This window comes from Bufo gargarizans, chromosome 8 (assembly GCF_014858855.1).
Source record: "Bufo gargarizans isolate SCDJY-AF-19 chromosome 8, ASM1485885v1, whole genome shotgun sequence".
Taxonomy (NCBI): domain Eukaryota; kingdom Metazoa; phylum Chordata; class Amphibia; order Anura; family Bufonidae; genus Bufo; species Bufo gargarizans.
In genome coordinates, this window is record NC_058087.1 from 191,250,234 (window position 1) to 191,263,571 (window position 13,338).

Sequence of the window (13,338 nt, forward strand, 5' to 3'; positions counted from 1 at the left end):
AGGTTAGTATGTTAAATGTGGGGGGCCGGCACATGGGGGACATTTTATACTCTCGGATAACCCCTTTAATATTGCTTCTTCCAGTTGGGTAGAAAATTGCACATAATGATTTGGAACATCAGATTTACACAATTGCTATTTCATGTAGCCTCATAGGAATACATTGGATATTTCAGTGACTTTGGTGCAATACTTGGCTCGTCATGGAGGTTCTTACTGTATTTGTAACTACTCATCCGCCGTCCTCCTCAGGACATCTCCTCATTAGCTAAAAGTAATATTGATAAAATAAACTGAAAATTTGGCTTGTCGGAGAATTGCCAATTTTAAAAATATGTCTTGTCCCAAAATGAGACAACCCAAGCAGTGCTCACACGGAACGCCACCTCCTGTTCGAACAGCTGATCGGGTGTCGGACCCAACCAATCAGACATTGACGACCTATCCTGAGGATGGCCGCACAACCCCTTTACATTGCAGTAGATAAATATTCATTCATATTCTCAGCAAAATCCATGTTTCTATGCTGATCTTGTCACATTTGCAGCGGATTTACAAATAGTGAAGCGTGACATAATGCGACATACTGCAGATTTAAAATCCGCAGGTCAGTTTCTGAGTGAATCCCATGCAGATGACAATTGTAGAAATTGCGTTTCGAGCCTACGCTTTGCCTCATCAGTTTCCATCTTCTTTTCTTAGCATTGTGTGGAGTGATGATTCTGTAATGTGCTGTCCGGTGACCGTCAGTTCTGATTCTGCAGGTCAGGCTGAGCTCCTGTACATATACATCAGAATACAGACACATGTGCAAACCTACAAGTACAGACTGCATTTCTTGCGCTAATGTCTCTTGTACCCGCATTTCACGTTGTAATAGGTTATTGCATTGAAAGTATATTGTATAGAGAAGGAAGATTGTTCCAGACATTAGACCTTCCGAGCCGACATTTTGACAAGGTGATACCACGGGTTATTGTCTGATTGCTGGCAATCTTCCCTGTAAGCCTTTGTAGCCAGTGCATAGAGCGGATAGGGACTGGTTAGGAAGGGGCGTAACAAGGGAGGGGGCAGACGGGGCACGTGCCCTGGGAGAAGAGGCCGGGTGGGCGGTGGATGGGGGGTGCACCCGCCGGCAGTTCCTTTCACTCCCGGGCAGTTCATATCCATAGTGAAGCAGGGAGCCGTCCGCTCCCTGCTTCACTGTTCTGCCGGCGCTCCCCCCTCAGGCCGTACATCTGGCTGTGTGAGGAGCACTGAAAGCCCGGGAATCTGCCTCCTGCACAACCAGCAGCGTGATGTGTGTATGGGAGTGTGTCGTCAGGGAAATGGGTAAGTATTTGTTTTTTTTTCTTTCATGTAGCTGGAGAGTGCACTGCAAGAAAAAGTATGTGAACCCTTTGGAATGATATGGATTTCTGCACAAATTAGTCATAAAATGTGATCTGATCTTCATCTAAGTCACAACAATAGACAATCACAGTCTGCTTATACTAATAACACACAAAGAATTAAATGTTACCATGTTTTTATTGAACACACCATGTAAACATTCACAGTGCAGGTGGAAAAAGTATGTGAACCCCTAGACTAATGACATCTCCAAGAGCTAATTGGAGTGAGGTGTCAGCCAACTGGAGTCCAATCAATGAGATGAGATTGGAGGTGTTGGTTACAGCTGCTCTGCCCCATAAAAAACACACACCAGTTCTGGGTTTGCTTTTCACAAGAAGCATTGCCTGATGTGAATGATGCCTTGCAAAAAAGAGCTCTCAGAAGACCTACGATTAAGAATTGTTGACTTGCATAAAGCTGGAAAGGGTTATAAAAGTATCTCCAAAAGCCTTGCTGTTCATCAGTCCACGGTAAGACAAATTGTCTATAAATGGAGAAAGTTCAGCACTGCTGCTACTCTCCCTAGGAGTGGCCGTCCTGTAAAGATGACTGCAAGAGCACAGCGCAGACTGCTGAATGAGGTGAAGAAGAATCCTAGAGTGTCAGCTAAAGACTTACAAAAGTCTCTGGCATATGCTAACATCCCTGTTAGCGAATCTACGATACCTAAAACACTAAACAAGAATGGATTTCATGGGAGGATACCACAGAGGAAGCCACTGCTGTCCAAAAAAAAAAACATTGCTGTACGTTTACAGTTTGCACTAGAGCACCTGGATGTTCCACAGCAGTACTGGCAAAATATTCTGTGGACAGATGAAACCAAAGTTGAGTTGTTTGGAAGAAACACACAACACTATGTGTGGAGAAAAAGAGGCACAGCAGCATCAAAACCTCATCCCAACTGTGAAGTATGGTGGTGGGGGCATCATGGTTTGGGGCTGCTTTGCTGCATCAGGGCCTGGACGGATTGCTATCATCGAAGGAAAAATGAATTCCCAAGTTTATCAAGACATTTTGCAGGACAACTTAAGGCCATCTGTCCACCAGCTGAAGCTCAACAGAAGATGGGTGTTGCAACAGGACAACGACCCAAAGCATAGAAGTGAATCAACAACAGAATGGCTTAAACAGAAGAAAATCCGCCTTCTGGAGCGGCCCAGTCAGAGTCCTGACCTCAACCCGATTGAGATGCTGTGGCATGACCTCAAGAAAGCGATTCACACCAGACATCCCAGGAATATTGCTGAACTGAAACAGTTCTGTAAAGAGGAATGGTCAAGAATTACTCCTGACCGTTGTGCACGTCTGATCTGCAACTACAGGGAACGATTGGGTGAAGTTATTGCTGCCAAAGGAGGTTCAACCAGTTATTAAATCCAAGGGTTCACATACTTTTTCCACCTGCACTGTGAATTTTTACATGGCGTGTTCAATAAAAACATGGTAACATTTAATTCTTTGTGTGTTATTAGTTAAGCAGATTGTGATTGTCTATTGTTGGGACTTAGATGAAGATCAGATCACATTTTATGACCAATTTGTGCAGAAATCCATATCATTCCAAAGGGTTCGCAACTGTAACTCTGTGAGGGGGCACAAAAGTGGCCATAACTACAGTGAGGGGGTACAAAGGTGGGCACAACTACAGTGAGGGGCCACAAGGAAAACATAACTATTGTGAAGGGGCCAAAATGTAGGCATAATTACTGTGAGGGGGCACAATGTAGGCCTTAGTACTGTGTGGTAGCACTAGGGGGAAATGTCCTAGATTACCCTCTTATACATGGGGATGCCTCGGTCTTGCAGGGCAGCACAGTGCCCCTCGTAGGTATTTACCAGTCACCATCCCTTCCTTATGTAATTATTATTTTTCCTCTATCACCACAGGGACCTTATCCGGATCCAGAGGACATCACGCCGATGCCAGCGACACCCTGGATGAAGTAGGACCAGTTTGGTCTTTCTTTTATCTTAAGGTGTATTGGTACTGCCGTATACCCTATGATAGATTTTATTAGGTGGGAATCGGTGAGTACAGTTATGCATTGGGTGGAGCTAGAGGAGTGGCTTAGTGTAAAAAAAAAATTGCGCTCGCTGCTTAACTACCCCCTCTTTATGTAAATTTGAGTCGCGGGGGGGTGGGGGGAATCTGAATACCTGACCCGGATGCAGTAAAGCCTTACATATTAATATATGGTGCACTACAAATGGTAAAAAACTGCGACCTAATGTGACATGCTGCAGATTTAACGCAGGTCCATTTCTGAATGGATTCTATGCAGATTTGTTTTCTAACGTGGAGATGAGAATTAACATCTAATTCACTTCGGTGGTACGGAACTGCCCGTAAGACCTGGACAGAATATCTGCGTCGTGGCTGCCCCGTGTGAGCATGCCCTAATAGGAGGCTGCGAGCCAATAACACAGATCTGCCACATGAATACAGCGGGTACTCACTGATACTCACTTATTTTTTTGCGTATGCAGCATACGACTATAACTGCAATAATTGGAATCAGAATCCCCAGAACTGCCACGATTGAGATAAGAAGGATATAATTCGGCGACATCACATTTTTATCTGTAAAATATAGAACTATAGGTAGATTAGTTAGAAATATACATGTCCTGCAATATTCAACGTGGCTGGTGTGAATGCCATGAAACTGATGTGGCCTTATGTCCTTTCACCCCATACAGAAGCCTAATGGACTTTATTAGATCAGAATCTGTCAGCAGGATAAACCCTATACAGCCAGCCATTATGCCTTGTAGGGCTGACCCTGCTCATTAAAAACTAACCTTTATTATCCCGATCCATATAAGAAATACATGTTTTAAAAATATGTATATAAGGCTACATTCACACGACTGCACCGTGTTTTGCGGATCTGCAAAACACTGATGCCGTCAGTGCGCGTTCCGCAATTTGCGGAATGGAACGGGCTGCCCATTATAGAAATGCCTATTCTTTTCCGCAAAAAGGACAAGAATAGGACATGTTCTATTTATTTATTATTTTGCGTGGTCACATAACGGAGCAATGGATGCCGATAGCACACGGAGAGCTGTCCGCATCTTTTGCGGCCCCATTGAAGGGAATGGGTCCGCATCGCAGCCACAAAAAATGCGACTCAGATGCGGACCTAAACAACGGCCGTGTGAATGTAGCCTTAGGGTACACTCGGTAGCCACTCGGTGCTCCCTGGTTCCTCCACTCTGCTGCCCTGGACACTCTCCATTCACTTGATTGACAGATCCAGGTGAGGAGGGGAACGTCCGTGGATACAGAGCACAGGTGCTAAATTGCGCTCGGGCCCACCCTTACACTTAAACCCTAAGGCCTCTTTCACACGGGCGTTATGTTTTTGGCCCGGGTGCGTTGCGGGAAAATGCGCAATTTTTCCGCTCGAGTGCAAAACATTGTAATGCATTTTGCATGCGCGTGAGAAAAATCGGCATGTTTGGTACCCAGACCCGAACCCGGACTTCTTCACAGAAGTTCGAGTTTGGGATCGGTGTTCTGTAGATTTTATTATTTTCCCTTATAACATGGTTATAAGGGAAAAATAATAGCATTCCTAATACATAATGCATAGTACAATAGCGCTGGAGGGGTTAAAAAATAAATACAAATTATTTAACTCACCTTAATCCACTTGCTCGCGCAGCCCGGCTTCTCTTCTGTCTTCATCTTTAAGGAATAGGACCTTTGATGACGTCACTGCGCTCATCACATGGTCCATCACATGATCCATCACCATGGTGATGGATCATGTGATGGACCATGTGATGACCAGAGTGACGTCACCACAGGTCCTTTTACTGTGCACAGCAAAGAAGAAGCTGGGCTGCGCAAGCAAGTGGATTAAGGTGAGTTAAATATTTTTTTATGTATTAGGAATGCTATTATTTTCCCTTATAACCATGTTATAAGGGAAAATAATAAAGCTCAGGTCCCCATCCCGATCGTCTCCTAGCAACCATGCGTGAAAATCGCACCGCATCAGCACTTGCTTGCGATTTTCACGCAGCCCCATTCACTTCTATGAGGAGCATGCTGCGATTTTCACGCAACGCACAAGTGATACATGAAACTCACCGCTCATGCGCACAGCCCCATAGAAATGAATGGGTCCGGATTCAGTGCGGGTGCAATGCATTCACCTCACGCATTGCACCCGCGCAGAAATCTTGCCCGTATGAAAGGGGCCTTACTTGCTTACTTCTAAAAACATTTATTTTTAATGCAGCCATGGATCAGAGGAAGAAAGCTATGTTTTTCATCAGCAGGGTCAGTCTAACTGGTTTAGTAGAGTAGATTCTGCTGACAAATGCCCTTCGAGGCAAAGCTACATCAAAAGCACAAAGTTCAAAATGGTGATAAAACCTTAGTTATGTGTTGCAGGAGCCGGGGTGGTGTTTACCTTCAGATCGTCATTACCTCCATATGTCAGCTGGAAGTCTTCCTGGAGAGGCTCTGGTAGAGATTCATGTCGGACCCTACATGAGAAGATCCGCTCCTTCTCCTCATCGGCGGGGATTATGACCACGGTGCTGTTCACATTGTACGTTCCGTCTGAATTCCTCCAGGGCTTATCTATAGTAACATCAGTCATCCGCTCCGTGCCCCTGAACCATTCAATATCAATGTCCATAGGGTGGAATCCAGTGACGGAGCAGCGCAGGACGCTCTTCTTGTCTATAGTAACATTATATTCAGTGATCACAATCTGCGGCCGAGCTGTCTGAACTAAAAATGGAAAAAAAAAATGTTCTGTATTATTTTGTTTTTTATTATTTCAAACGGTTAAAAAAAGTACATTACAGTTTGGTTTGTTACGGTGTCAAGCAGAATACCATTATAATCAGGTAATCAAAGGAGAATATAAGTTCCGATATAATACAATTATTCAGATAACATTCCTTATTTATGTAAAGCATCATCCTATTCTTTATTGTGCTTCAATGAAGCAATGAACCTTCTAGTTGGTTCTTGCCTCGTGTGGCCAAAGAGGTATCGTGTACTGTAAAGTGTCGAAGAAAACATAAACTGGTAGATGAAGATAGAGAAGAAATAAACAAAAAGATAGATAACTAGAGAGAACGTAGAAAACCTATTTAGGTCCCTTATGCAAAGGAAAAAGTGTACATCACAACCTAATGTAACTGTCTAATAATGAGAAGTACCTCGATGTAGACCATGGGCTCCATTCCCTCAGTCTATGCTGGAGAGGCTGTAATCAGGTCGGCACATTACTACATACATTTTGGAAATGCCCAATTATTACAGGCTTCTGGAAAGAAACTGCCCTTCTGTAGTGTCCCACTAGGTAAATGTGGGCACTACACAAGGGTCAATTGGGCCAAGTTGTTCGACCTCCTGCGGGACAGGGTCACTGTATTTTATATAATGCTTTTATGTGTATTTTTCCCTGTTATCTGTGTATCAGGCCTGTTAGGGTGTAGTTCCTCCTCCTAGACAGTAGAGGGAGATAGGGAACCCTTAGTATAAATAGTCAGGTCCTGTTCAGGAAAGGGTTTGTGGAGTCAGAAGTCAGTGTGGGCTTTAGCTAGGCAGCTGCTGAAGTGGAGCTTCTGACATGCAGCTAGATAACCCAGGCTCCTAGCTTGCCAACCAGGAGAAGAGTTGCCTCCTGAGAAAAACCAAGTTCCCTTAAAGGTGCAGTGCAGAGCCAAGTGTATTCCCAGCCAAACAGAGAGCTGAAGGGCAGAAGGATCTATTTAAAGCAAGGAGACATATACCTGAGGAAGTTTTCCCTAACCAAGGATAAAGCCAGCAATAGGGCATACGGGCCTTGGGATAAAGACAGACAGGATTCTGAGGAAAGTGCAGCCTAATCTGTAAGTGTTTAACCCTCTGAGTATCTTGCAAAGACATTGCCTGCCATTATTGTAAAGCCTACCTGTATTCAACCTTTTATGTGTGGAACCGAGCAAAGACTGTATATAGTTAACTGTTTCAGTAAACAGAAGTTTTGTTTCCCCACAACATCGTGTTCCTCAATTATTCCTACCATAAATCGGTGTGCCACCGTTACCGGCACTGGCATCATGAACTTAAAGGGATCTTGCCACAGGCACATTAAACCTGCACCATCCAGGGCACCTCACCTACCATCAGGCCTGGTCCCTATACACAGAGAGTGCCCCAGAGGACCCCTGTGCCAGCCTCTCCATCACTGCTGTATGCCTGCCCAGGGTATATAAAGGACTGTGAGTACTATAACCACCCTCGGTTTGTAACTACCCCTGTGACCTCACCATTCGCCTCACCCTTCAGGGCTGCATACTGCACTTATAATCTACTCGTCTCTTAAGATCAATCTACCATTTAACCCCGACACTTTTCTGTTAAGACTTGATATCGATAGGTACTCGGTCCGCTCTGTCATACTTTAACAGCCTCTCTCCAACGTATTGCACAAAATTGGAAATCATCGATTCCTCACCTGTCTCAAATAATTAGGAAGGCAAATGTCAATTGTAGCTTTGAAAAAATATTCTGTATTTTTTAGATACCTGGAGATAGCAGACGTCAGCAGCCATCTTATGTCCATGAGGAGAATGTCCCGCAAACCCACATTAATTTACAGTGCAATACACCTCGATGAGGGTTCCATAGAATCAAGTGTGTGTGCTGATCAGACACTTTTGGTGTATGTGTGACATATCTTACTACATGGATCACTAATTAAAATTTAAATTAATCAGAAATGCTAAAGAACCATGAAAATGTTCAACAATTCATAAACAATCGAAGGCAAAAAACGCACCTTAAAGGGGTACTCCGGGAATTAAGAAAATGAAAATACTTAAATATTACTTTAGTATAAATATATTCCCAAATACATTTCATTAGCTATAATGGTTCATTTTGTCTAGGGAGCAATCATTAGGAGAAAGAAAATGGCCGCCGTCCTATTAGTCCACACAAAACCTGTCCTAATCACACAGCAGGAGAAGTTACTTTACAACACTGAGCTAAAGAGCTGCCTCATCCTTCTCTCTGCTCTGCTTGTCAGGGATTATGATCCTGAATACAGATAAGATCTTCAGCTGAATCTCTGTAGGAATAGAGTTCACGAGGAGACATGAAGTGCAGAGAGGACGGACAAGACAGGTAATGTGAGGCTGAGGTAATGGGGACTGCATACAAGAGCTGCTGCTCATCAGCCACATCCCCACCTCCTCTTCATACCTCATGTCTCCTCATGAACTCCATTCCTACAGATATTCATCTGAAGATCTTATCGTCTGTATTCAGGATCATAATCCCTGACAAGTAAGAGAGTAAAACGAGCCATTATAACTAATGAAAGGTATTTGGTAATACTGTATATTTATAATGAAGTAATATTTAAAGGGGTTCTTCACTTTCATTTAACTGATGATCTATCCTCTGGATAGATCATCAGCTTCTGATCGGCGGGGGTCCGACAACCGGGACCCCCGCCGATCAGCTGTTTGAGAAGGCAGCGGCGCTCCAGCAGCGCCACGGCCTTCTCACTGTTTACCGCCGGGCCGCCCGCCCACTGACGTCACGACTTGTATCAACTAGAGTGGGCGCGGCTAAGCTCCATTCAAGTGAACAGAGCTTAGCCGCGCCCACTCTAGTTGATACAAGTCGTGACGTCAGTGGGCGGGCGGCCCGGCGGTAAACAGTGAGAAGGCCGTGGCGCTGCTGGAGCGCCGCTGCCTTCTCAAACAGCTGATCGGCGGGGGTCCCGGGTGTCGGACCCCCGCCGATCAGAAGCTGATGATCTATCCAGAGGATAGATCATCAGTTAAATGAAAGTGCAGAACCCCTTTAAGTATTCTCTTAATTCCCAGAGAACCCCTTTAAAATCATGCTTGTGCGTGTGGCAACCGCATGCGGGCAGCCGCATTTGTTCCCTTACCGCAGCATGACCGCAACGCGAATGCACCTCGTGGCTGTTCCCTTAAATTACACCTTGCAGGAAAGCTGAAGCAGATTTTCACTCTTTCTGAAAATGAGAGCGACGGAATGAGGCGCAGCCATAATGGAGTGCGGCTTGACTTAGGGGGAAGACCGCAGGATGGGAAAGGGTTAAGGATAATCATGGCTAGGGGTCGGTTTAAGGGAGGAAGAGGAGGGTCGACAGATTCGCGGGCAGTATATAGATGTGGGTATAGGAGGGGCTTAGGCAGTCTTAGGAAAGGCAAGCGCGTTTTAGGATGTCTTCCCTGGAGGAGTTGATGGCTGCGGTTAGGGCTGCGGTGCAGGTACACGGTGCTGAGCGTCTGCAGGAGTCTGTGCTCGCTGCCCTGAACCCCCCTCCTGTGTCGGATGTAGCTGTGCGGCCTGCCCGGGCTAGGCGGTCGGTCCCTCCGGAGCGCCTGAGCCCCGAGCTTACACCGCGTGTGCGCCGGCGGGTCCGGAGTCCTTCAAGGCACCCTCCGCTGCGGTCTGCGAGGGCTGATGCGTTCCCCAGGCGCAGCGGGAGGAATGCGGCGCGATGCGGTCGGCTGGCGGGGGAAGGACGGTCCGGTCCGGGTTCCGCCTCCCGGTCTCCAAGGGTGAGTGAGAGGAGGAGTGCGGCTGCCTCGCCGCTGGAGGGGCCGCGGGCAGCGCGGGGTCACGACTTACCTGCTGTCGGCGGGGACGGAACGGCTGGGTCTGCGGCTGGCCTGGGCCTTGAGAGTGTCGGCGGGGACGTGTCGCAGGCGCCGCGGTCGGGGTCCTCTGACCGGCGGCTTCATCGCGGAGGGAGCGTGGCTCAGAGTCCTTCTGCTGCTGTGGTGAGGAGTGCGGCGCGACCTCTAGTGGTGGGTCGGCGTCATGGCACCTTGCCCAGGACTGTTGAGGGGACAGCGCCCTCTGGTGGTGGCCGGGGTACTGCAGCTCACAGTTTCCCTGCTGTGGAGCTTGGAAGTCCGGATTTGGCATTGGAGAGGGATCTGCGGCCGGGTGCGGGGGCCTCTGCTGCGACGGGCGTTGAGGATGTCCGGTTCCTGCGCGCTGAGTCCGAGGGGGAGTCGTCGCCGCTGGAGGACGGTGAAGTGGACCCGGGAGACGGTTCTGCGGCTGGTGGTCTGTCCGGCTCCTCCGGGGGAGACGCTGAGCCATCCAGGAGTGACGTCCCGTCGGTGGGGCCAGGAGGAACGCTTGCGGCTGTAGGTGGTTCTTTCCGGGGACGGCCAGGTGAGAGATCTTCGTGTCCGGTTCCTGTTGGGGGTGATGTAGTGCATGCTGGGGGGGGTTCTGAGGTGTTGGTGCGGGATGTGTTGTCTGGTATGCTTGCGTTGCTGTCTCGGTTGGGTCCGGGTTCTGCTGGGTCGCCGGCGGCGGTGTGGTCTTCTGCTCCGGAGGTGGCGCTGGTTCCAGGGGCGGCGCGGGGTGTGTCGGGAGCGGGTGACGTGGGCGCAGGGGCTGGTGTGGTGGCCTCGGGTTCCGGAGTGGCGGCTGGGCCTAGGGGCGATGTGGGCGACGGTGTTAGGTTGGCGGATGCTGCGAAAGGCGAGATTTACGTGTGTTTTGAGGGGCCGCTGGGGGCTCATTTGAAGCAGGAGGTCAGAGAGAAGATATGGAGAGATGAATATGTGGAGATTTTTTCCTTGCTTCCGTTGGAGAAATTTAACTTGGACAGGGGTAAGCCGGATGAGAGTAGAAAGGAGGAGGAGGAAAGGAGGCGGTATCGGTTGATTCCGCGGACTTTTCAGAATTGGCTGCAGGCCTTTGCGATTTTGGCTAGCGTGGTGGGGGAAAAGGCGCCTGAGCACTGCTCGGCTCTTTTTTGCTATATGGATGCGGTGGGGGAGGCTCATCGGACGTATGGGGGTGTGGCGTGGCTGCGGTATGACGAGCAGTTCCGGCAGCGGAAGGCGGTCAGGCCCAGCATTCGTTGGGACCATAAGGATATTGGTCTCTGGATGCGGTTGATGGCGGCGCCCCGGGGGGGGTCTCAGCCCTTTCGTGGAGCGGCCGGGGGTGCCTCGGCTGCGGAGCCTCCAGGGGGGGCTAGAAAGGGTTGTTGTTGGCAGTTCAACGAGGGACATTGCCGGTTTTTGTCCGACTGCAGGTATAAGCATGAGTGCTCCGGTTGCGGCGGGGCCCATAGCCTGTCTCGGTGCTTCCGGCGGGGGAAGGGTAAGGGATCCGAGATTGTGCAGAAAAGGGGTGACGCCGGTGAGGGTGGGAGAGATGGAGCCGTATTTAAGGACGTACCCAAATAGGGAGGCGGCTCGGTTGTTGTTGGAGGGGTTTACGGTGGGATTTGTTATTCCTTGTGGTTTGGTCGGGGCTCAGGTTGCGCCCCGGAATTTGTCTTCGGCCTTGCGTTTTCCTGCAGTGGTAGGGGAGAAGATTGGGAAGGAGGTTGCGGCCGGTAGGGTTGTTGGCCCCTTTGCGGAGTCTCCTTTGCCGGATTTGTGGGTTTCGCCTTTGGGTTTGGTCCCTAAGAAGGAGCCCAATAAATTCAGGCTCATTCACCACTTGTCTTTTCCGGTGGGTGGGTCGGTGAACGATGGTATAGCGGAGGAGTTGTGCTCGGTGTCATACACGTCTTTTGACGAGGCGGTGCGTTGGGTGCGGCGTTTTGGGCACGGCGCTCTGCTTGCTAAAACTGATATCGAGGCGGCTTTTCGGTTGCTGCCCATTCACCCGGATAGTTTCCATCTGCTTGGTTTTCGGTGGGATGGTTGTTTTTATGTGGATTGTTGTTTGCCCATGGGGTGTTCGATCTCGTGCTCTTTGTTTGAGTCGTTTAGTTGTTTTCTTGAGTGGGTGGTGAAGCAGGAGGCGGGGTGGAGCTCTGTTTTGCACTACCTGGATGATTTCTTGTTTTTGGGCCCGGCCGGGTCCAGGGTATGTGCTGTCTTGCTGCATACTATGGAGCGGGTGGCGGCGCGTTTTGGCGTGCCGTTGGCCGTGGATAAGACGGAAGGCCCGTCCACTGTCATTAAGTTTTTGGGGATTGAGATCGATAGTTTGGCTATGGAATGTCGTCTGCCTGGCGACAAGGTGTTGGATCTGTTGCAGGAGGTGGCGTTTTTGAGGCGGGCTAGGAAGGTTCAGCTCAAGCGGGTTCAGTCGGTTTTGGGTAAGTTGAATTTTGCCTGTCGCATTTTGCCGATGGGGCGGGTTTTTTGCCGTCGTTTGGCTCTGGCGACTGCGGGTGTTACTGTGCCTTTTCATTATTTGCGGTTGCCGGGGACTGTGAAGGATGATCTGGCGGTATGGGAGTCTTTTTTGACGACTTACAATGGCAGGTCTGTGTGGATGGATGCGGGGGTTAGTAATGTGGATTTGGACTTGTTTTCGGATGCGTCTGGTTCGTGTGGTTACGGTGTTTTTTGCAGGGGGCAGTGGAGTGCAGAGGCGTGGCCGGTGGAGTGGGAACGGGCTGGTTTTCTTTCCAATTTGGTGTTGTTGGAGCTTTTTCCGATTGTTCTGGCTACTGAATTGTGGGGGGACTGGCTTAGGAATCGGCGGGTGCGCTTTTACTGCGACAATATGGGGGTTGTTCAGGCGATCAACAGTCAGTCCGCCAACTCTCCGCCGGTGTTGAATCTACTGCGGCATCTGGTGTTACGGGGGTTGCAGTTGAATGCCTGTTTTGTTGCAGTTCATGTTCCGGGTGTTGATAACTCACTTGCTGATTCCCTTTCTCGATTTCAGTGGGAGCGTTTTCGAGGTCTGGCGCCGGGTGCCGAGGTCCGAGGGTTGCCCTGTCCCCAGTGGCTCTGGAGCGTGGCCTTGGGGTTTCAGCGGACTTGATTAGGAGGTCGATTAGTAGCGGTACGTGGTCGGCTTACTCTTCTGTGTGGTCGTTGTGGGAGGCTTTGATAGAGCAGGTGGGTGGTTGTAGCTCGTTGGAGGATTTTAGGACGTTGTTGGTGTTCTGGGTGGGCACGTGTTATGCTGATGGTCTGTCCTTTTCGGTGGCGTCGAAGAGG

At 49.0% G+C, this 13,338-nt stretch overlaps 1 protein-coding gene across 1 annotated transcript in view; it reads right to left on the reverse strand.

The window, feature by feature from the left end:
• LOC122945117 overlaps positions 1-13,338 on the reverse strand; it is a 47,299-nt gene that overhangs the window by 13,752 nt on the left and 20,209 nt on the right. Inside the window, exons 3-4 of the mRNA XM_044303998.1 lie at positions 5,843-6,151; positions 3,866-3,979 (exon numbers count right to left, since the gene is read on the reverse strand). Coding sequence (XP_044159933.1) covers positions 3,866-3,979; positions 5,843-6,151 — 423 coding nt within the window. The remainder of the gene's footprint in view (positions 1-3,865; positions 3,980-5,842; positions 6,152-13,338) is intronic.